The 24,909-nt window shown below is 38.6% G+C and overlaps 3 protein-coding genes across 6 annotated transcripts in view; 1 reads left to right on the top strand and 2 right to left on the bottom strand.

Annotated features, from left to right (window-relative positions):
• LOC108266220 (hatching enzyme 1.2) overlaps window positions 1-4,263 on the bottom strand; it is a 4,555-nt gene extending 292 nt beyond the window's left edge. Inside the window, exons 1-8 of one of the 2 annotated variants that reach the window (XM_053680624.1) lie at window positions 3,157-4,263; window positions 3,011-3,062; window positions 2,647-2,697; window positions 2,263-2,412; window positions 2,030-2,147; window positions 1,551-1,729; window positions 581-662; window positions 1-150 (exon numbers count right to left, since the gene is read on the bottom strand). The exon at window positions 1-150 is cut by the window's left edge and continues 292 nt beyond it. In XM_053680624.1, coding sequence (XP_053536599.1) covers window positions 21-150; window positions 581-662; window positions 1,551-1,729; window positions 2,030-2,147; window positions 2,263-2,412; window positions 2,647-2,697; window positions 3,011-3,062; window positions 3,157-3,297 — 903 coding nt within the window. In that variant the 5' untranslated portion in view covers window positions 3,298-4,263 and the 3' untranslated portion in view covers window positions 1-20. The other variant, XM_053680625.1, reaches the window with a different exon arrangement.
• Window positions 4,264-4,391: 128 nt separating this feature from the next.
• Window positions 4,392-15,229, bottom strand: glb1l (galactosidase, beta 1-like). 2 transcript variants are annotated; one of them, XM_017470671.3, is made up of 16 exons: window positions 15,027-15,229; window positions 14,574-14,737; window positions 14,048-14,198; window positions 12,081-12,141; window positions 11,891-11,985; window positions 11,639-11,819; window positions 10,296-10,354; window positions 9,912-10,033; window positions 8,790-8,830; window positions 8,254-8,372; window positions 8,051-8,125; window positions 7,855-7,944; window positions 5,953-6,066; window positions 5,739-5,870; window positions 5,339-5,557; window positions 4,392-4,729 (listed from the first exon to the last, which is right to left on the bottom strand). In XM_017470671.3, the coding sequence occupies exons 1-16, from the start codon at window positions 15,171-15,173 to the stop codon at window positions 4,532-4,534; spliced, it is 1,968 nt and encodes a 655-aa protein (XP_017326160.1). In that variant the 5' UTR covers window positions 15,174-15,229; the 3' UTR covers window positions 4,392-4,531. The 2 variants fall into 2 exon arrangements, with proteins under 2 accessions (XP_017326160.1, XP_017326161.1); XM_017470672.3 differs by having other exon boundaries at window positions 14,574-14,657; window positions 15,027-15,228.
• An 8,805-nt stretch (window positions 15,230-24,034) lies between these two features.
• The window catches only part of myo10l3 (myosin X, like 3), a 46,124-nt gene continuing 45,249 nt past the window's right edge, over window positions 24,035-24,909 (top strand). The window contains exon 1 of one of the 2 annotated variants that reach the window (XM_053680623.1): window positions 24,035-24,230. In XM_053680623.1, the coding sequence (XP_053536598.1) occupies window positions 24,210-24,230 (21 nt within the window). In that variant the 5' untranslated portion in view covers window positions 24,035-24,209. The remainder of the gene's footprint in view (window positions 24,231-24,909) is intronic. The other variant, XM_053680621.1, reaches the window with a different exon arrangement.

Raw genomic sequence — 24,909 nt, 5'->3', positions numbered from 1 at the left:
ATATACATTTAACTGCATTACTAAATACATTTGTAGAGTTTATTGATTTTCATGACATCAAGTTCACTTGGACCCAATCTCTGTCCCAGTTTAATGTTCCAGCTTCCTTTTGGCACAATGGTAGGATCACCATCCTCAGAGTACGTGTACCTGCAAATACAGGGGGAAAAAATACTGCACTTTTGAGCCTTTATTCACTTGTATATTATAAAATGTAAATATTGTGTGGTTATGAAAGGTTTTCACTCATTTTAAATTGTCTCATATTTTATGACATCATGTTTTATGATGTTATGAAACTTTAAAAGCATTAAAAGCAGTGAATGGTGTGATAAAAGAATGAGGTCATACATTCATAACTTCTAGGCACAGTTCTCAAATTGGACACCTTTTTCTCATGTCATGTGACCTTAAGTTTCATTATAGTGTTTATTTTTATTATTTCATTACTATTATGATTATGTTAAATAATAATGTATGACCAAAAAGGGTTTAAAGGAGGTTAGAAACAAATTCAATACAATACAGCATGTGAAATCAGTTGTATTCACTACTGCAAGACACAAAATAAATAGCATACTTTCCAAAGTGCATGATGGAACCATAATCATAAGGCATGTCCATGTTGTTCATCTTAAACTTCCCAAAGTTCCTTACATGATCTGCAAAACAAACATATCACTGAGCACGCCACAGAAGAAGTGTTACTGAGTTTAGTATTTTGTCAATATATTGCTGCACATATAATTGTCCTACTTGTAATTATCACAGTAATTGTTCAAAAATAGCAGCTGATCCAGCATATACTGTTATTTTACTTTAAAAAAAACAAACAAAAAACAAACATTTGTACTCTGACATACTTGTGCACACAAATTAATGAAGCCACAAGATACTAAATAGAGGTCATGAAATCGTAATGTGTGCATGGATGGTATACTAATTTACCTCACTTTTAATTCACTATATTGATTACTCAGATTCATAAACTAATGCCAGTGTGCAAGAAAAACGTGCTTACATTCAAAGTCAGAATCATGCATAACTGAGACACGACACTGTGGAGTCGTTTAGTACAGCGTTATGGTATATTTTCCCTCCATACCTGTACATGATGTGATTCTTCGTATAGTATCTGATACAATTTGTTTTTAGTTGTTAGCTTTGAAAGTTAAGCCAAAACAGGATCAAGTTTGAGTTTGATTAAATTTACAGCTGCAAGATGTAAAGTGCACAGCAGAATCGTTCTCTATACTTAAGAAAAGTTGTTAGTTTTGACTGAAATTCCTGTGCTTTATAGTAGGTTGCGTGTGCTCAGGGTAGCACACATTGTGCAACTGTAATGAGATTTGTGGTTGTATATACACTCAAAAACACTATGGAATATCATTAGAGGACAATTTTAAATTTAAAAAGACTATTCATTTATGAATAATATTGTTTGTTTAAAGTCCACAAAAGTTTTTTTTAAATCACCAACTCTGAATACAACCCTTTACATGTATATAAGTGCTAACACTGTATTTCTGTGTGTGTGGGTGTCTGTTTACCTTTCCAAATTTTGGACCACATGATTGTGACATATTTATCACGATCAGGACGTGACTGTTCATGTACAAATCCAAGCACATGCATGAGTTGATGAGAAACAACTCCAGAGCTCACACACTCCGGACTTTGCAAGGAGAGAGTCTGTCTGCCTCCACTTGAACCCAAGTATGACCAACACCTGTAATGAACACGCAATGAACCTGACCTAACACACATTACACATTAGAGTGCCACCAATCTTCACTTATGGTTTCATCCATCCATCCATCCATCCATCCATCTTCAACCGCTTACTCCTTTTCAGGGTCGCGGGGGAACCTGGAGCCTATCCCAGGAAGCACTTATGGTTTCATACATGTTAAAAATTTACTAAGAATTATTCAAGTTTATTTACCTTATATGCACATTTTCTTTCATCATGTATGTTAATTTATTACTGTAAGGTCACATGAATTTAAAAGATCTTTTATTTCCTTACCCAGTTTTAGGCTGAATGTCCAGGAAGTCTCTCTGGTGTGTTCTGGGTACAAAGCGCACACATGTGTCTCTCTCAATCAGATGCATCCCTTGCTTTATAATTTGGCGTTCTGCTTCAGCTAAAGAATGGGAATGTAGAAGAGCTGTATAGTGAGTGACTGAGAGAGAGAGAGAGAGAGAGAGAGAGAGAGTGAGAGAGTGTGTGTGCGTTTTCCGAAAGGAAAAGTAACTTACTGTACTTGGGTGAGAGTGTGTATGCGATGTAAACGTGTCCATCTACGGATCTGGACCATAAACAGCTTTGGGCAAAACAGCTTTTCTCACTTCTGATGGAGACAGCAATATCGCCCTCTCTGAGTTTCACTCCATCCATCGCATCCACCGCTACAACAAACAGTAAAAACTACAGCCTTGTATTTCAGCTATATATTAAATAAAGACATGTCAAACAGGATATAAAATTATAAAAACTAACCCTAACCCATGTTCTTTAAAACTACAAAAAATAATCTTATAATAATCTGCTACAGGACCTTTATGATATACTGCTACATTAACATGGTGCTAAAGTATTTTTAGATGCTTGAAGACTTTATTAAAGCAATTTTTTGTTTTTACCTTCATAGTCATTGATGTCCATAATTGTGTCCATCGCAGTTCTTTCATTTTCTTATAAGTAATGTGGAGACAAACTCAAACAGTATCATTATCCAGAAATATGAAGAAAAACAAAAACAAAAACAAAAACTTATGGATTTAGGTTAAATATTCAATCTATACAGCAGAATTAAACATAAACCTACATCCAACATCTATTGTTACAAGCACTGTACAAATAAAACTAAACTGAATGTCAGTATTTAAAAAATAGGAAGCTGAACCTTGTTTGGATGATTGTTATACGGTACAATTCTCATTACAGACCAGTTGGCAAATATTTGGTAAAATATATAAATAAATATGATGGTAAAGATTTATTTACCTGTGTAACTACTCCTGTATCTCGTATTTCTGAACTCCGATCCGATGGAATGCTGTAACGTACAAACCATTGCCCACCCCAATCAATTATGAAGAAAAGTGCAAAAGTATTCAAATAGCAAACTATTTTTTAAAAGAAGATTCTACCTGAAGCAGCTGTGTAAACCAAGGTAAAAGGAGGAAGAGAACCTCTGTGTGTCTCATGCTGACTACAGATCCACTCACATGTGCAGTTTCTCTATCACCTGCTTTAAAAGGTTTTTCCTGCAACCTGATTATTAGGTTCATGTCATCACTAGTAACCTGCCATTAGTGTGTCTGAATTACCAGAACTTTCCATAAACAAATACCGGACATCTCTATAAACAATTCTAGCAAATAACATGGAATCTTGCACTTAAAATTTTAGTACTTTAACAAGTTGGGTTATGTCTGTTAAGTGTATTTAGCATTTTATGTACTTGAACGAGTTAAGAAATGTTTGTCACTATATAATCAGTTTATAATTCCACGTTGCTGCAGGATTTTGGTCAAAGCCATCAAAGAAATCACATTTCTTTGAATCAGAACTGAATTGGGGGCTTCACAGTAATTAATGTGTATAAGTAATATATTACGTATAATCACAACTTCATTTTATTTGCAAATATTTTTTCAGACTATATTGTTTCTCCACTTCAGCTCATCATATCTGTGACAAATACACATTCAGTCCCCTCTGAAACTACTGGAACGGCAAGGCCCATTCATTTGTTTTTGCTATATGTCAGAGACATTTGGGTTCGTGATCAAAAGATGGATGAGACGAGTTTAGGATTTCTGACTTGATTTCCTAGCATTTATATGTAGATGTGTTCAACGATACAGAACGTAGCATATTTGTATCAGACCAACCAATTTTTAGGTGAGAAAAAAATATTAGAACATGTGACTGACAGGTGTTTCTTATTGCCCAGGTGTGTCCTGTAAGATTGACTGTTTAAAAAAATAATTAGCTCTGAACATCTACTTTTGGTTGTAGACTTCATTTTCACCTGTGAAGAATGCATTTGTTGTTTTAAAGGATAAACCAATATGAAGATCAGAGAGCTGTCTATGGGAGAAAAGCAAGACATTTTAAAGCTGAGAAAAGAGGGAAAATCAATCAATCCGAGTCATTGCACAAACATTGAGCATAACCAATACAACAATTTGGAATGTCCTGAAAAAGAAAGAAACCTCTGGTGTACTGAGCAACTGACACCGAACGGGTCGGCCAAGGAAAACAAGTTGATGACACAAACATTGCGAGAGCTGTGAAGAAAAACCCAAAATATGTAGTATTTGTGCACCTACAGAGAGATGTATATGGCAGGAGGAGCTGATAAACCACATACTCAGTGTGTGATTATAATATTTAATATTTCTTATATAACAATGAGTCATATTTCCAAATTTTATTGCTCTTTCAAAAACAGTGTTCTCATATTAATACAATATTCTTACATTATTGTGTAAGGAAGCATGTGTGTGTGTGTATATTTCACACAGCCATGTTGTCGAGTTGTGGGCGGTCTGTAAACACCACTTGTCTGTGATAGGCTGCTTTCTCCAGCTCCAACACGGTGATGTTGTTAGTTAACGTGGCGCTGATTAACGACGCAGGAACATACAGCGTGTGCTGAGGACCACGTCCTGGCCAGAACCGACCCACATTAACACCGTTTATGAACACCTGACCCTGAAACAAACACATGCATAATCAAATTCTCAATAAAGATTAGAATAGATTGTTGTCATACCTAATTTGCACAGAATTGAGGAAATATTTCTTTAAGTGTCACCACAGCTGAGATCACAGCTCCATGTCTCACACATGTGTGGAGAACAAAAGATCGCCTGTCCTCGGTTCCATTTAAATATCAAACTCAAATTTCAGTTAACACCATCAGGCCAACATATATGTATTTGTGAGTAAATATTTGTGAAACATAGGAGTGATTTATATTTACATGTTATGGGTTTTAACTGCAAAAAAGTAGTCTGCCTTTTTTACTACATTAACATTTAACAACTAAGTTTACACTTTGATAGAAACGGACTCTAAGAGGATACAGCTGGACAGTTAAAGGCCAACCATTAAAGGTGCTGGGATTTGAACTCACAACCTTCTGATTAGTATCATAAAGCTTTAACCACTGAGCCACTACTTTAATACACTACACTATCCACAGCACACTCCACCTTGTACTTAACAAATTCAATACTTATGTTAATTAGCATTAGTTATAAACGGTAAAACTAATGATCCTTGGCTGGTTGGTGATCATCATAAGAGGATTTAACGCACCTTGGTCCAGCCAGTAAGTTTGATGAAAGTGTCTCTGGAGACACCATTGGGTTTTAAAGTGCCAGAATAAAAACTAGGTCCAGTGTTTCCCTCCTCTTTCCCATCTGACTTCTGTCCCAACTGCAGCCAACTCCTCGCAATCACGCCATCAATATCCAAAGGAAAAATCAGCCAATCCGAGAGGACGTCGTTACCCAGGATCAGATTTCCCAAGATGCCCTGTTTGAAAAATGTGTATACAGCAGACAACTATCAGGTTACCTCACTCCCTCAGTCCTCACTCCCTCACTCACTCCCTGAGTCCTCACCCATTCCCTCACTCTCACAATCCCTCATTCCCTCATTCACTCACTCACTCACTCACTCCTGTTGCGTTCTAAATACATTGACATGTTCTTACCTTGTAGTCATTGATTTTGGGGCCGAAGTTCACTCTGCCCATGTTCTCTACTAAAAGGTCAAGCTGATCTCCTTCACGCCCTGTCACATTTATCACCAATGTAATGTCTCTCTCCATCACACCCTGATACATCTACACACACACACACACACACACACACATTAAATAATGCAAGTTCTTTCACAAACACACTGATAAACTTATACACACTCACGCCATTCACAGAGATGTAGGCTCGGTCGTGGATGCCGTTTAGTGGTGAGATCAGTGGTGTTTGATCCGGAATGTCCCGTGGCAATTGTGTCCGATACAGCACATAGCCATAGTACTGAAATGACATTACAATATTATTTATTATAGCAGATATAATATACGTCAACACACATCCATAATTCAAAAAGTTATTCTCAAAGTTACTGTACAGTATTGTTACTATAGAGTTGTATTCAACTAAAATTAGTGAGGTTCCAATTATATCAAATTTGTTGCTTATAAAAGTGTGGATTTTCAACTAACATGACTGAAAGATGATAACCATTATCTTTTCATCCTTAACCATCAATGATTACTATATTGTTATTTAAACACCTAATAAAACAGACCAAACATAGGGATACATCAGTACTTAACCCTGATAGTTAAATGTTAAATAATATAAAGATATCACAGCAGTGTTGGGGTCAGACACTGGGTTCCTCATAGTTGGCTCTTCTACAGGAGACATCACTGGAGTGGACACCAAAAGTCAGTGTTTATTGAGAATATCTTGAGTCTATGTTCTGCTCTCTTGCTGGTGGTCAGATGGCCAGGGCTCGTTCCTCTTCTACCAAAGTCACTCTGAAGCTGCTTTTGACTTTTGCTGTTCTCCTGAGTGTTACCTTTAACACCATACAGTCCCAAAGCTCTCAAAAGTGACTGCAAAACAGTCTGACTAGAATGTGGTAAAAGTGTGTGATTTATTATTCGAAGATCATGATTTTACATCCCTACAATCCTGATGATCTTGGGCCAGAAGTCGTACCTAATAAACTCACTCTGATACCATATTTTCTCTATATATAAATTACTGAGTGAGTCACTCTGTAACCAAGTACTTGTGCTCAATTTGATACTATACAAGGGCATGAGGACAGAACTATAAACAGTGCAGATCACTGATTGGTCAAACACCAATTTCTCTGACTTAAATGGTTTTTCTACCAGACAATACAGCACCTTGATGATCAATAGTGCAGTACAGTGCAGATGTTACTAAGCCATGCCATACTAAAAGAGAATATAATCAACTTTGCTGTCTAGGTTGGATGCTAGCGAGTATGGAAGAGCCATTTGTTTAGTCAAGCTTTCTGTTAATAACTTTTCTCTTAGGTGAAGACGCCGATCTGGAGGATTTGTGGGCATAGAAAGTTATTGTAAACCAGGATGGTTGGGCCCTAGCCCTAAACCCCACACTCACGTGTTCATGGACAGCTTTAAGTCCCACTTTGTGCACAATGTACATCTACTTAAATCACTATAGGACAAAAGACTAAAGTTCACTGTGAGATTGCTGTGGATGGTCCCACTCGGACAGCCTAAAGATTACACTTACTATAAACAGCCTACACCCAATTTTCATCAATTCTTCAGAGGATACTGTAGATTTAAATGTAAAACTGTATTACAATCTTATAACACATTGATGCTCAGTGTGAACCTCCTTTCAACACATTATTTGAGAGTTTTTCCTTTACCATTGTCATTAGAGATAATTGATGATGACTAAATTAGGAGTAAAGGGAGGATTTTCATCTGAAAATCTGAGCTGCTCATTGAAGTCCAACTACTCACTGCTTGGCCATCCTTTTTCCCCAGAAGAACCACACTCCCCCACCCCCACCCCTCGACGGACAAGGCAAGACCGCTGAGGGTAACCCCAGCAGACAAGATATTAAACCCCCATGAACAAGGGGTAAGCCTGCAGAAAATCCCACAGACAAAAGAGAACCTGGAGGAAATATGTATATATATATATATATATATATATATATATATATATATATATATATATATATATATATATATATATATATATATATATATATATATATGAATATGACAGACAGACAAATCTTACTTGTTTAATCTCCTCAAACGCCAGTGGCTTTTCAGACTTGACAGGACCCTGAGGTGATAAGATCTCCAACAAACCACTGACATTACCGATCTAGATCACATTTATAAAAATAAAAAATATCTAATACAATCATCTCTGTTTTTATTTATTATTTTTATTTAGTGTATTTATTAATCTGGAGTTAAAAAATGTTCACCTTTTGTAGCATCACAAAACCATACGCCATCTTTGGTAAAGGTGGAGGCATCGGCCCAACTGGAATATCACGGAACTGAAAATATTAAAATATAGGGCTTTATACTTTAAAAAAATATATATATATGTGTGTGTGTGGCAATGATATTCTATGACAATTACTTATGCCATTAACACACTAACAGTATTTATTTGTGCTCATACGTCTTTAATGACATCTCTGATGGCCAGCAGTTTGTCAGTCGGATCTCCAGCTTCTGATAATGGAGCATCGTAATCATAACTCGTCACTACAGGACGGAACCTTGTATCATGATCTGCTCCTAAACAGTAAATAAACACAAGTAACCGTAAAAACACATTATGTGCCCCAATCACACTCAATTCACTATATCAGCTATCTTCCCTCACAGTACTATCACCATCATGCTAACACCAACTTCCTGCTAATCTTAGTGTTTACCTCATGATAGCATTAAGCTAACCACACACTTACTCAGTGCTAACCCTAACAATTAGCTCATGTAAGTGGAAGAAGGCAGCTAGCACTTTTCTCCAAGTATTATTGTCTGCTTAGTGATGTAACATGAGCGGCAGTTGTGTGCACAGATGAAGCATGTGTTAGTCTGTAGGACTTCACCCTCCCTGGTTGGCTAATCTGTACAGTAGCCAAATTCAGGAGAAAAGGTGATTAAAAAGATGGAGAAGATGATTATTTTAATATGATTTTAATGACACACCGTTCCAGTAACCAAAGTTTGTCCCTCCTTCAAACATGTACCTGAGGAGACAGAGAGAGAGAGAGAACTCAAGTTAAAGGTCCTGAAATAGATTTCACCATTAAACTCTAAAATATACACAAACTTAATTCAGTGACAAGGGTAGAAACAGTGGGTGGGCAAGGTTTGAAAAGAAATATTAGATGCCAGCAGTCAAAAGAACTTAAATGACTGCAGAAAGCGGCCAACAGGTTGAAAGTCTATCACTCGTGAAGTTTGTTCTTTTGCCAGTTCAGTCAACCTACTTCCCTAATTCCCTTCAGTTCACAACACATAGTACAGTCATCACAAACACCAGCTGTTTACTGTAGCCTGCACACACACACACACACGTACACACATGCAAAAAGGATAAATATACAAGTTTAAAATGTATATCCGGATATATTTCTGTAAAGCTGCTTTGTGTTAAAAGCGCTATACAAATAAAACTAAACTGAACTGAAAGTGCACACAAACTTGTTGCCATAGCTACAGTAGATAAAAACCACATATTTCGTTAACTTGGGCAATCTATGGCTTCACATGAATACAGCAAAGTGGACCGTGACAGAATGCTCCGAGTCGTGCTAAAGATTACACATCAACTAAATCCAGCAGCTAAACACATCACACCTAAGAGAAATCACCATTTCAGTAAGCAAACTAGAATTTCATTTCAGTGACAAAAAACATTACAATTATCCAAAATAACACACAGCCAGCTTTCTGAAATTATATCACGCATTTTGAGCAACTTTCCCAATCAATAACAACACAAACAAAAATACATTGCCCCACCTTTCACCACCAATAACTGTTTTAGCTAACACATGCTAATCCATCACTGATGGTATTCTGAGCCCATGCACTCTGTATTTACTCTTAATTCTCCGATTTTCTCCTTTTCTTTTAAAGTCACAATCTGTAGCATTTATTAGTGTTTATTTCCTTTTCCTAAAGACAGAACCAAGTATCATCCGAGTTAGTTATTTTAGCTAATACAACACCCTTATTTTCTTCTAGTGGGGATTGAGTGATGCGTCTCTGTATTTATAGAAAATATAAAGAAGATAAAGAGAGGAATTTAAACCTTCAGCGTACATGTTGACGTTAGCGCCTATGCTCATCATGTCTCTCAACATCTTACTGACTTTCTGTGTGTCGACGGAGGCATGCCTCTCTCCCCAATGATCCAGCCAACCTGTGTAAAACTCCGAGTTCACCTACAACACACACACACACACACACATTCAGTTTAGCTCCAACATTACATACACTTATATCCCTACAGACTATCCTAACAGACAGAGAATGTTTGACAGAGTGTGTGTGTGTGTGTGTTTGTGTGTAAGAAAGAGAGAGAGAGAGACAGAGAGAATGTGTGTGTGTGTGAGAGAGAGAGACAGAGAGAGAGTGTGTGTGTGTGTGTGAGAGAGAGACAGAGAGACAGCAAGAGTGTGTGTTATAATGAAAATATAAACTCACCAGAGGGCCCTTTGGCTCAAATCTCCGTTGACGAAGGAACGCATTACTGATATTTGTGTCTGATAAAGAAACAGGAAGATCTCACACAGTGAATAAAACAATCAGACATCTTTATCTCTCCATCTACTGTAACTCCTCCATCCTCCATCCACTGTAACTCCTCCATCCTCAATCTACTGTAACTCCTCCATCCTCCATCCACTGTAACTCCTCCATCCTCAATCCACTGTAACTCCTCCATCATCCATCCACTGTAACTCCTCCATCCTCCATCTACTGTAACTCCTCCATCTACCGTAACTCCTCCATCTACTGTAACGCCTCCATCGTCCATCTACCGTAACTCCTCCATCCACTGTAATGCCTCCATCTACCGTAACTCCTCCATCCTCCGTAACTCCTCCATCTACCGTAACTCCTCCATCTACCGTAACTCCTCCATCTACCGTAACTCCTCCATCTACTGTAACGCCTCCATCCTCCATCTACTGTAACTCCTCCATCCTCCATCTACTGTAACTCCTCGATCTACCGTAACTCCTCCATCTACTGTAACGCCTCCATCCTCTATCTATTGTAACTCCTCCATCTACTGTAACTCCTCCAACTACTGTAACTCCTCCATCCTCTGTAACTCCTCCATCTACCATAACTCCTCCAACTACTGTAACTCCTCCATCTACCGTAACTCCTCCATCTACTGTAACTCCTCCATCCTCCATCTACTGTAACTCCTCCATCCTCCATCTACTGTAACTCCTCCACCTACTGTAACTCCTCCATCTACTGTAACTCCTTGATCTTCATATTTATACTCTTGAGTATTTAACTCAAATCTGTGAAGGTCCAGTTACTCTGTTGTGGAATAAAGGAGCAGCATGACTGAATGGTGGTAATGGGCTTCTTTTAATGTTGAGTCCTTAATTATTAGTTTAAGGCTTAAAATATGACAACTTGAAGAGGTTATGTTTCATGTTAATACTTTTGACTCACACACACACACACACGCAGTTCTGAATGTGATGCAGGGAGAATAAATACATAAAGGACTTTTAAACAAGTCGTTTTGATAGTTCACTAATCATACCTGAGTGTGTAAATAAAAATAAACAATATCTACTCTCTGATCTCTATCAGATAGTACATGTAGATAAATGCCTGTGATGAGAGAAACTGAAACAGACCATTTGATCTTTTTTTCAATGTGTTTATAGGTTCAGTTAGCAATGTTTTCAAGCAGTGAAATACTTTGCTGCATCCACATCCAGACTGCAATCCAACAGCTGCACTATTCAATATGAATTCACACACACACACACACACACACACACACACACACACACCGGTGCCAAAGTCGATGGTGGCATACAGCCCCTGCAGGCTTCCACACGCCAGCTCTTTATCTGTGTTTCCATCAGTGGTGAATAGAACCACATCCTCTCCCAGAAAGTTCCGGAACAGCAACCGAAGAGACCGCATGTAGTTATGATCACAGGCAAAGTAACTTCCATACTCATTTTCCACCTGTACACACACACAGTCAATTTATCATGTTTATACAATATACTTTAACTAGCTTTCCTGTGGCATGATACCTGCACACCGATGATGTTCCCACCATTCTGATAGAGCCACGTCCGCATTTTAATGAGCAGCACAGCCAACCAATCACCTACAGCCTGCATGTATTCTACACACACACACACACACACACACACACACACACAGTCAGCGAGCTAAAAAAAAAATCAGCTCTCATGTAAATGTCTGGATGCTAACGTGTACCTGAATCTGCTGACCGCAGGATAATTTTGGGGTTGTGGAGCAGCCATGCAGGGAGACCTCCCTGAAAACACACGCGTACACACACACACAGCATGCACTCAGCATGTTTACATCATACATAACTACTAGTCATGTGTTTAGCCTCTCTGTCAGGAATTAACTGAATTTGCTGATCTATGTGCTATACTGATAATTAGCCTGTTAGCTGGTTCTGTGACACAGCACTTTTCACGGTTTAGTTTGTGCTAAACGTAGACTTGAATATGAACGCGTCTATCAAACGTCTATCAGTCTGTGGCCATCAGTGTCTTGTTAGAACTTAGTGGATGTTTAATGTTCTTCGAAGAACATTAACTTTCCCTTTCCAGAACCTTCAAACTGACCGTCCCTCACTGGTGGATTGAAGTTTCTATGTCAATCCGGACAGCAGAATCTGTCACTATCTTCAAAAATCTCTGAAGATCCACCTCTTCCGTGAAAACTTAACTAACCCCTAACTTAACTAACCCCCACCCCTTAAAAAAGTAAAGCCTTAAAAAAGACCAACATTCTAGAGCAGAGTTTCTCAACCTTTTGCAACTAAAGCCCCCCCCAAGCCTTCCCTATCATGTACGCCCCCCCCCCCCCCATATTGGAGGAGACCAGGTATAATGATTATCTATTTTATATAAAATCTACCCATCTACCTATCTATCTATAATCTGTTTTTGATAGCTAAATACATTATAGGTTTTTTGCTTTTGAACTTTTTTAATTACTTTTCATAACTTGTGATTTTTTAAAATAACTTATGACTTTTATTAAATTATATAACTTACAGGTATGGAACATGAATGATCAAAAAGGTTTCGAAACACTATAACTACTTTGAACAAGAGAACTAGGCTGTAATAACGTGGACTATTTTACATGTAAAACATGCTGTATTATATTCGTCTTGTGTTCTAAAAAACGTTCGCATATGAATGCTGTAAACTGGGATGAAGAGCGCGTCTCGTTATCCATGACACTGGTAAATCTCCGACTCTCAGCCCCTCACTGAACAGGAGACCCAGAGAGAGGTGTGAGTGCAGAGGGAAAGCAAGACCACATGCTTACAGGACAGTACTGGTGATATTTGGAAAGTCACTAAGGTTTGTCCAAAAAGTCGCTAGGCGCTTTTTTTTTTTGCAACAACAAAAAAAGTCGCTAAACGGCTCTGAAAGGTCGCTAATTTAGCAACACTGGTCTGCACTAACAGCTACATAAAAAGCAGGATGAGCTCCACCTCTCCCTAGCAAAAAGAAAATACAGAAGGAGAGAGAACGCAGAGTTTTTCAATTTATGCACATCCTATATGAAAAGCAATAAAATACTCAGAGAACTCAAATGATGCAATGTCTGTGAATTGCAGAAAAAAATAAATAAATAAAATACAAAAATTTGCACTTCCCTTCCAGTTTCTCTGTGCCCCCCGGGTTGAGAACCACTGTTCTAGGGATACCACAATCATATACAGAGCCTTAAATTCTGAGACGTTCTAATAAAAACACAGACTAGTTACTATTTTGAGGCATTTCTTCATGCACACTATATCTTTACTTTTTATTAATTACTGTATTAGAAGATAAACAAAGGCTGTGTTCCAAATATATTTTTAAATAATAAGATGGCTCTGGAACTCATATGAACAGTTAGTTAGAGTAGTGGCCCTTTCTACTCCTCCTGCAGCTGGTGGGCGGCAGGAGTATGGTCCCATGTAGCTCGTTTGGGCCCCATGGGTAAGGTCCCGACTGCCAGGTGCTCACCGATGAGCTTCCCTCACAGGCCTGGCTCTAGGGTGGGGCCCCGGTTTACCTATTCCGAACAAGGCATCTTGGTCCTTGGTTTTTTTCTTTCATAAGGATCTCTGACTGTGTTAATCGTGTATACATTTTATACTGTACATTATTAATTTCATGTTCATGTGTGAGATATATAACCCTCACCATTTCCCACTCGGCACAGATGTAAGGTCCGGGCCTCAGGATCACCAGCAGGCCCGTCTCGTTGGCCAGATGGAGGAAATATTCCAAATCTCTGTCCCCCTCAAAGTTGTACACCCCTTGCACTGGCTCATGGAAGTTCCAGGGCACATACCTGTAATAACATTAATAACAGTCTTAATGAACACAGCAAATGATACTGCAATGATCATTGAATTGTGTGTGTGTTTGTGTGTATGTGTGCGTACGAGAGAAAATTATAGACATATTCTAATAAGTCACATTTCTAATGAATTCTAATTGTAGAGTTATTTAGTTCTAAATAAAGGAATAGACAAGTCTGATCACAGTCTACAGGGTTCTAATACTTTCCTCCAGAACTTTTCCAGACATTTCTGGACTGATTTTTCTTTTTTATTTGTATGTTGTGTTGCTAATTTCTAAAGATACTGAAAAAGGAACTCAGTAAATGTGATGTGTGTTAGTCAGACCATGTTAGTGTTATTATGTTTGATCACTCTCAGCTTACACCTGAATGGCGTTGAGGCCGCTCATGTACATCTTCATCAGTCTGTCCTTCCAGTAGCAGCGTGGGACTCGGAAATAATGAACACTGCCGGAAACAAAGCGGAAATACTGTTCGTCTTTCAGGAAGCAGTCGTTACTGTAGTCTATAGAGAACGAGCGCTCTGCCTAAAACATTCAAAATATATTAAATAAAGTTTAAAAACGACAGGAAAATATTATCTCATAAAACAGTTTAAAATGTTTAACTGCATTTATAATTACAATCATTGATATTAATTTAATAATTAATCATGTGATCTGTAAATATTTAATTGAACATTTAGTCTTTTATACTGGTGTATTTAAAATTTCTATGTTAATTATAACAGTAACATTATAAAAAGTTGTAGTATGATGACACTGTGTGTGTGTGTGTGTGTGTGTGTGTGTGTGTGTGTGTAAAGTCTGCACTTACCGACACACTGATCATTACCGCGGTGATAAACACACACATGCACACACAAAGGGCCTGTGTCGTCATATCTATGATAAAGCAGTAAATTAATCCTCTGTGACTGACATTAATTAAGCGTGTGTGTGTGTGTTTAGAGTTGTGCTGCATAAAGCGCTTCTCTTTCACTGACTAAGCCTCAATGCGCTGATCATATGACTGACCTCAGCCCGCCGTCCGCAAGGTCCTAAAGCCCAAATGTTTCTCTGTATAGATACACGTCTCAGTGTGTATATCTGTGTTAAACACACGGGGGCGCCACAGTACAGAAAATCTGTTCACAGATCGCGAATCAGAATAGCACTCAGGTTGCGTTCCAGACAGTACCAGAGCCTCCATCATTTAGATGGAGATTACTGTGGATGGAACCACATACAAACCATAAAGATGGCTGTGGATGTTGTTCCTTGGACCTTAGGACTGCAGTTGTTACGAGCAGTTTATGCCCAATCACTGAATAGTTAATAACATCAACACAATCGACTTAAAGTTAAAACTATAATAAATTCAGAAATGACTCTGGTGCTCATATTCACAAGTTGCTCATAAGTTCCTTTTTACACAATTGCACTTTTTGACCATGTAGCACACAGTTATAGAAGGGATTTATTTATAATATTTATAATTTATAACTGAAACTAACCTGAACCCTTAAAGTAGTTATGAAACTGACTCAAACATTCAGAGTAGTAGTGAAACCTAATACCTAAGCATACCTAATAATTTCTCTCTCTCCCTCTCTCTCTCTCTCTCTCTCTCTCTCTCTCTCTCTCTCTCTCTCTCTGTCGAGCTACACATGCTACTCCTGAGATATTACTGATATTAGATATTATACCCCTTCTGCTCTAGCTTTAGCACTACATTTACCACAAACAATTCTGCACTCAAGTCTCCATCAGTGACCAGTGGAGAAGTTCAACAAAACAGACTTCATGTAGAAACTGTAGAAACTGAAAAAGTTTTCTTTCTTCTCCCGGGTGCATATGATGATTCCTATTCGAGGATTGATTATTTTTTTTATAGACAGCACTCTTGATTCTTGTGTAGTTTCTTCTGACTATCTGGGTATTGTAATTTCTGATCACGTGCCTCTGCAATTAGATATTCATCTTTCTATTTATAAACGTAGCCCACAGCCTTGGATATTTAATTCTCTTCTTTTGGCAGGCAGTGAATTCTGTGAGTTCATTTCCACTTCTATTGATGACTTTCTTTTCTTCAATCAGAATGACTCCACCTCTTATTCATTGTTATGGGAGACACTTAAATCCTATATCAGAGGGCAGATTATTTCTTACTCTGCTCTCTGTAATAAAAAGCGCACTGCTAGGGTTAATGAACTCACATCTGCGATCATTAACCTCGATCAGAGATATGCATTGAACCCCTCTCCAGAACTTCTTAAACAGCGCCTCGACTTACAGGCAGAATTTAATCTTATTTCGACTAAAGAGGCGGAACGGTTGTTGTTACGTACTCGTGGTTCTTACTATGAACATGGCGACGAGCCGAGTTGTTTACTGGAACGTCAGCTACAGCGACAGGCCGCTTTCCGTCTCATACCTAGTGTTAAAAACACTAGGTATTGTCACTAATTGTAACATATTGTCACTACAGATCCCACGGAAATTAATGCTACTTTTAAATCGTTTTACTCTTCGCTTTATAAATCCGAATTTCCCGCAGACGATACTAAAGTGAGTGCATTTCTTCAAAACCTTTGTAACCCTTTTATTGATTCGAATACTGCCAAGCATCTGGACTCCCCTCTCTCTCTTGAAGAAATTTTCATTTAAGTTAAAACTATGCAATCTAACAAAGCCCCTGGCCCGGACGGGTTTCCAATTGAATTTTTTAAAACGTTTATTGGAAAATTAGCTCCACTGCTGTTATCTGTGTTCAATGAATCCTTGGAATGTGGGTCTTTGCCTCCGACTCTGACACAAGCCACGATAGCTCTGCTTCTTAAGGAGGGTAAAGATCCAACCTCCTGTGGTTCTTATAGACTGCTGTCTCTGCTTAATGCAGATGTAAAGGTGTTGGCGAAGGTAATGGCATCTCGTTTAGAGAACCTGCTCCCTTATATTATATCTGAAGAGCAGAACGGTTTTATAAAGGGACATCAGATGTTTTTCAATACCCGTACACTCTTTAATATAATTTATTCAAAGCATTCGGCTGAGCTTCCTGAGATTGTGATTTCTTTAGATGCTGAAAAAGCATTTGATAGGGTTGAGTGGGAGTATTTGTTTGCAGCCTTGAGGAAGTTCGGATTCAGGGATAAGTTTATTTCTTGTATTAGCCTCCTTTACTCATCCCCTAAAGCCAGGGTTCAGACAAACAATATTTATTCTGATCATTTTGCTCTCGGACGAGGGTGTCGCCAAGGTTGTCCTTTATCCCCTCTGCTTTTTGCTGTCGCTATCGAGCCGCTGTCTATCGCATTAAGATCTTCTCCCTTGTTTAAAGGAATAGTCCGATACGGTGTAGAATACAAATTGTCGCTATATGCTGATGATTTGTTATTGTATGTAACCGATCCAATTGCCTCTATGCCAGCTGTCTTGGGTGTTCTGGAGACCTTCGGTGTTGTCTCTGGTTATAAATTAAATTTGGACAAAAGCGACTGTTTTCCCATCAATACTGCAGCATTTTCTCTCCAACAGTCAGATCTACCTTTTCGATTTAGTCAGTCAGGGTTTAAATACCTAGGTATCAACGTGACACGTTCTTTATCTAATCTTTCATCAGTTAATTTCACTCCCCTTATCTCAAAGGTTAAATCCAACATTCAGAGTTGGGGTAACCGCCCCCTTTCTCTATTTGGCAGGATCAATGTCGTCAAAATGAATATATTACCGAAGTGTCTCTTCTTGTTCCAGCAAGTGTCTCTTTTTCTGCCAAAATCATTCTTCGATTCATTGAGTAAGATAATTAGTACTTTTATTTGGGGTGGGAAGCCTCCAAGGGTCCGTAAATCTTTATTGCAGAGATGTAGACTTAGTGGAGGACTTGCATTACCCAATTTTCGATTCTATTACTGGGCAGCGCACATCCATAAACTCTGCTACTGGGTTAAATCTCCTGTATTTTCTTGGTGTAAATTGGAACTATCATCTTGTAGGGAATCCTCTTTACCTGCTTTACTCTATTCCTCTCTACCTACAAAACTCTCCCTATATACTGATAATCAAGAACACACTTAAGACTTGGTATCAATTTAGACGGCGCTTTAAATTTGTAGGTGCATCCTCTTTGGGTCCTTTAGACAACAACCACCTATTTCCTACATCGTGTTTGGACTCCACAGTTTCAGTGTGGTATGACAAGGGCATTAAAGAAGTTAGAAATCTGTATGCTGATGGTGTCTTTGATAGCTTTGCCAATCTGTCATCTACTTATGACCTCCCTGTGACACATTTCTTTCGTTATTTTCAAATTCGGAATTTCATTTCTAGATGTTTTCCTAATTTCCCCTCTGCGTCTCCTGAACAGGCTTGGGAAAGCTTGTTTTCAAACAATCTGCATCAGAGAGGAATGATTTCTAGGATTTATGATTTTATTCTGCCGCTAGGTAGTGAGGAGAGCACCAAAATTAAGAAGCCATGGGAAACGGATTTAGGAGTACAGATAAGTGAGGAGTATTGGGAACATGCCATAGGGAGGGTACAGTCTACCACTTCTTGTGCTCATCTTGGACTTATCCAGTTCAAAGTTTTACACAGAGTCCATCTGTCCAAGTCGAGACTTTCTGTAATATATCCAGACGTAGAGGACAAGTGTGATAAATGCCATGGCTCTCCCTGTCAACTTGGCCATATGTTTTTCTTCTGCCCTGATCTCCATGGTTTTTGGTCTGGTTTCTTCACCATCATGTCCACTATTCTCAGGGTAGATTTAAAACCTTGCCCATTGATTGCTGTATTTGGGATTCCTGATGCTTCAGTTCCATTGAGCTCGATACAAAAGGATGCTATCACTCTCACATCCCTTATAGCAAGACGTTCCCTACTGTTGCATTGGAAGTCTGCTAAATATCCATCCATCTCCCAGCGGCTAAAGGACGTGATGTTTTTTTTAAAACTCGAGAAAATAAGGTATATGATGAGGGGTTGTACTTATAAGTTTTTTTTTTTTTTTTTTTTTGTTTTTTTATAAATGGCAGCCCTTTATTGCATAATTTATGGAGTTACAGACACTTCCCACTTAAATTTTTATGCCTGTTGTTGGGTTTTACAATATCTATATAACCAGGGATAGTTATTGGTTAGCCATTATGAGCCGGGATGGGGTGGGGGGTGGGAGGTGGGTAGGTTTGTTTTCGGTGTTTGTACTTTTTAATTTTTTTTCCTTTGTTAGTATAAAAAGAAAAAAAAACTGTGAATGATTGTTGCTCTGTGTCAGTCGGTTTGTTTTTCTTCTCAATAAAACTTTACTGGGAAAAAAAGAAACTGTAATGAATTTCCTGGTTACGAAACTGCACTATTTGAGCATGTAGTATTAGCACATTTATAGAAGGGGTGTATTTATTTATAATCGCACTATGCGGCATCACCCAAATGAGGACGGGTTCCCTTTTGAGTTTGGTTCCTCTCGAGGTTTGTTCCTCATATCGTCTCAGGGAGCTTTTCCTCACCACCATACTCTCTGGCTACTCATTAGGGATACATACATACATTTAAATTTCATTTATATCCAGAATTAATATATTTCCATAAAGCTGCTTTGTGACAATGTCCATTGTTAAAAGTGCTATACAAATATAGAATATAATAATAAATATTATTTCATTTATATAGGAACTTCAATAAATATGAATTTTCATAAAGTCCTCATTCACATACTGTATTTTAAAGTTAATTAAAATACTAAACACCTCTTTTGCGTCACCAATGATTTTTTAATAATTCACTATGAGACAGATATAAGCCAATGTTATGTTGATTTGCCACATTTCAAGATGTTGTGTAATCGTGGTGTAGCCGCTCACTGCCCCATTTAGCTCCATAGAGGTCACAATGGGAACTGCAACAAGCATTAATAGAGGCAGTAGGCGGAGTGGTGTTGAGGACCAGAAGGAGGTGGAGTGAAGTTGAGGACCTGCAGAAGGTGGAGTTGGGTTGAGGACCAGTTTACTGTGGTGTGAAGATGAGGATCAGCAGAAGGCAGAGTGAAGTTGAGGACCAGAAGAAGGTGGAGTGGTGTTGAGGACCAGTGGAAGGTCTGAAATACTGTGAGGTTCACTGTGGTGTGGTTCTGAAGGATGTTGCTGGTTTTGGTGGTAACTGTGTGATTGTCAGAGAGGTTCAGAGAATAGGAGATGGTGAAGGACAGTGAACATGATGTGATCAGATGTTCTGGAGACAAGGGCGATGACATGAATCTCTACAGTGAGGAAGAAAGTCATCATGGGGCATGTTGGGGGGGATTGTTTCATAATGAAGATTCCTAACACTAACCAGGAATGACTCAGCTAACCCAAAATCCACCCCCAAATACACACACACACACACACACACACACACACACACACACACACACACACAGAGGGTTCTCACAAGTCTCTTCTGGTAAGAATTTACAGCTCACCAAACTTAAAAGAAACAGGATGTAGCTGCTGGGAGTGTGTGTGTGTGTGTGTGTGTGTGTGTGTGTGTGTGTGTGTGTGTGTGTGAGAGAGAGAGAGAGAGAGAGAGAGAGAGAGAGAGAGGAATATGGATGTGCTGCAGTTAATGATTCTGTAATGTGTGGTAGTGAAACTGCTAAATGCTGACATAGTATCACTGACTGACAGACAGACAGACAGACAGATAAACAGAGAGACAGACAGTGTGACTCACACTCCAGGCGTCATGCTGAATTCCTGAAGTCATTTGGGAATCTTACAGTCTACAATCAGTAAAACAACAATGTTCTGAGAAAAGCAGAGTTCCACTAAGACTCCTTATCCTCTGTAGACCCGTAGAACATTACATCACGTCCTGTAGCCTTATCTGGTTAGAACACTTCGCTGTGAGGGTGAGGAGTTTCAACACCAGCAGGCTTCATGGTGCCGTACCAAACACAGGTATTTAGCTGTACATAGTGTTCTTACTACATTTATTAGTGACCTTTACCCAGAGAACCCCAACAGACATGGGGAGAATGTGTGGAACTCCTCACAGACTCTGGGAGAACGTGAGGAACTCCTTAGAGACTCAGGGAGAATATGTGGAACTCCTCACAGACTTGGGGAGAACATGTGGGACTCCACACAGACACAAAGAGAGCGTGTGGAACTCCTCACAGACTCTGGGAGAACGTGTGGAACTCCACACAAACATGGGGAGAACGTGTGGAACTCCTCACAGACATGGGGAGAACATGAGGAACTCCTCACAGACATGGGGAGAACATGAGGAACTCCTCACAGACTCGGGGAGAACGTGTGGAACGCCATCTCATTACACAGTAGATGAGTGCTCGTGAATTTTCACCTCATTTAAATGTAATAAACTCCTCTCAGTGAAACACAGATATGGATGTTTATGTAATCATTAAAGACTAGGATTTATAGTGCAGCGGCTGTTTAAAGGAAAAACCACACAGAACATTATTATAGTATAAATTTAAAGTCTATTGTATCAAACTGAATTATTAACTGTTCAATTTGTTCGACTTGAGTGCAAATTGTTCATAGCAACTGCAGTTCTAAAGCTATTGTTCATAGCAACTGCAGTTCTAAAGCTATCCAAGGAAGAACATCCACAGCCATCTTCAGGGTTTCTATGTGGTATCATCCACAGTAATCTCCTTGTGATCTTTAGGCTGTTCCATAACTGTTGGGCTTTGGCTGTGGGGCAGTGTCTAATGTCTTTTACACATTCCTCAACTTTATTAAGCTGGTGTCTGTGTTCAGCTGAAACATACAGTTGTGTATCATCAGCATAACAGTGGCAGATAATTCCATGTTTATGAATAATTTGACCCAGAGGTAGCAAATATAAAGAAAAAAGCAGTGGGCCTAAAAGAGAACCTTGTGGAACACAAATATTCTATGTTTTTCTGTATGTCTTTGTTTGATAACTGCACAACACCAAATCAAGCACCATGTTAACTAATTTTATTATCACACAATATGGCACTATACACTATACACTACACACACACTAATATAATAATCTGCTTAATACTGTTCCTTTTATGTTCATGGGCGTGGTAGAAGGTGCCGGTACTTTGTGCAGGGCAGCATAGTGAGAAAAACATTAGCGTGCAGTGTACTGACTGTGTGTGTGTGTGTGTGTGTCCATTAGCACTGACTTCCAGTGTTAATGGTATGTACACTGTGACATTGGGGAGAGCAATTATACTACAGAGATAATGTACAGCGTGTGTGTGTGTGTGTGTGTGTGTGTGTGTGTGTGTGTGTGTTTGGGTGGGGTGTGGGTGGATGAGTTAGGGGTGTGTTCCTGCACTTCCGGTGTTAGTTTTCCGGGCTGTGTCCCAAATGCCACCATATTTCATATTCCCTACAGTGGAGATTCCCACATACCATCTGGAGCCCTGAGCAACAATCATGTACATCATGTGGGACAAATCCTCATAGCTTAAAACAGTGTGTGTGTGTGTGTGGGTGTGGGTGTGTGTGTGTGTGTGTGTGCAGAAGGAGGACTCATCTCTCAGTGTGTGACCTCAGGGAATCAACTAAAAGGCATTAATGGAGTTGTAATTAACCCATTAGCATGATACAGCTAACAGCTCTGAGACTTTCAGTCGTTATTACATGTGGATTAACATAATATAATATAATATAATATAATATAATATAATATAATATAATATAATATAATATATTTATGTGTTTGATAACTGCACAACACTAAATTTAGCACAGTGTTAACTAATTTTATTATTTACACAACTGTATATTTCACCACACAGAATACACACACTGGGGCATTTCAGTAAAAATAAAATAGAATTCAGTAGAATAGAATTCAGTAGAAATAAAAACATTGTGAATTTCTCAGTCACATCCATTAAGAATTTGTCTGTACAGATCATCTCACAGCAGCTCTACAGACATCATTAGTGTAGAGGAGAAACATCTGAAGAAACATCAACAGAAACCAAAGCTCGGCAGGAGGAAAATCTCTGGATCTGGATCCGGAGATCAGGAATTATACTGATAGCAGAAAACTCATTATTCTGGAGTTTATAGGTGGTTTTTTTGTTTGTTTTTTAAAATGGACAATTTATTCATTCATATATGTTTAATCAGTGTTTAGTTTATTAATTCTTTCAATGGTTTATTTAGCTTTTTATATTATTTTTGTTTATTGATTCATCAATTTCACTTTTATTTTTAATTGATTAATTAATGTGTTTAATTTCGTTTCTTTCTCTCTCTCTTTCTTTCTTTCTTTCTTTCTTTCTTTCTTTGTTCGTGTTAAGTACAGATTTCACTCAAAAAGTATTTATACCCCCTAACCTTAGGCTTACAAAATTCAGTGACGAGACATTTCAATTTCAAACCAACAACAATCACGTGACTGTGATGTAAAAGACTTTAATTTTGTTTTCCATTCTGTCTGTTTACCATGAATAATTATTCCAGAAATAAACATAATTTTATGAGTCTAATATAATTTACTTCATGTGGCCGTGTTTGGTTTACAGTAAACAGATTTATATAGTGTTTATATTTATATAAGTATATAAGTATAATGTTATATTTCAGCTGTATATTTCACTGAGACATTTCCGTTGTGTTATTGAGTTATTGTGTAATCACTGAATTTGTAGGAAAGTGAATTAGAATGTCTTTAATGAAAAGAGTATCTCTACGTTTATATCATACTGTTCTCCATCTGCTCCGTGAACGCGCATTTAAACCCCTAACAGGGGTGCTGGGTTATTATTGCTCATATTGGGCGTGGTCTGCGGGTGATTGATGTGTGGGTAAGCCCCGCCCCTCTGAGTTCGCAGCACAAAGCGGCAGCAGCATCTCGGAGCGGTGAAGCGTTTCAGCTCCGCTCATTCACAAAAACCCAATAAAACACAACAAACTGCACGGAATCACAGCGCGTGCACATCGGAAGGAGTTTTCACGCACTCGCCTTCTTATTTCTGTTCATGTGTGAATGGAAATAAGCTTGAAAACTGAAAATGGACACCTTCTTTGTTGAGGTAAGCAGTAACTTATTCATATTAAATTAAACCTACCGGAGCGCTTTAACACCAACAATCACTGCGCGCGCGCCCGTTAATTCCGGTTTGTCTCGTGAAGTGAGAAAATAAATAAGAATAATAAACACTGATGAAAAAGTAATATACAAAACACCGGCGTGGTGCTATAACTGAATGGTCCGGGTCAGTTTCTGTACTACTCTGAGAGTCCGGGTCAGTTTGGGTCGTTTTCAGTACTGGCCCGGGTCAGTTTCAGTACTACTCTGAGGGTTTGAGTTTCAGTTCAGTTCAGTGTTATGTGTACAGCGTGTTTAACAGTGGACATTGTCCCAGAGCAGCTTTACAGAAATATATAAATTCAGGATATAGATGTTAAATGTATGAATTTATTACTAATGAGTGTAAGCAGGAAATTCATTACAGTTTCTACATGAAGTCTGTTTTGTTGAACTTCTCCACTGGTCACTGATGGAGACTTGAGTCCAGACCTGTTTGTGGTAATTGTAGTGCTAAAGCTAGAGCAGAAAGGGTCAATATCACTAATATCTCAGGAGTAGCATGTGTAGCTCCACAGAGAGGGAGCGAGAGCGAGAGAGAGAGAGACTATTAGGTATGCTTAGGTATTAGGTTTCGGTACTACTCTGAAGGTTTGGGTCAGTTTCGGTACTTTAAGGGTTCA

Source organism: Ictalurus punctatus, chromosome 6, assembly GCF_001660625.3.
Source record: "Ictalurus punctatus breed USDA103 chromosome 6, Coco_2.0, whole genome shotgun sequence".
Taxonomy (NCBI): Eukaryota; Metazoa; Chordata; class Actinopteri; order Siluriformes; family Ictaluridae; genus Ictalurus; species Ictalurus punctatus.
Note: the sequence above shows the minus strand (reverse complement) of the source record. Positions and strands in the feature narration are given on the sequence as shown.

Coding starts and splice junctions, on each gene's coding strand:
- glb1l (XM_017470671.3), bottom strand. CDS start 15,173: ATGCAGCACAACTCTAAACACACACACACACGCTTAATTAATGTCAGT. Junction 11,986..12,080: donor CCTGCGGTCAGCAGATTCAG/GTACACGTTAGC, acceptor GTGTGTGTGTAG/AATACATGCAGGCTGTAGGT. Junction 10,034..10,295: donor TTGAGCCAAAGGGCCCTCTG/GTGAGTTTATAT, acceptor TGTGTGTTGTAG/GTGAACTCGGAGTTTTACAC.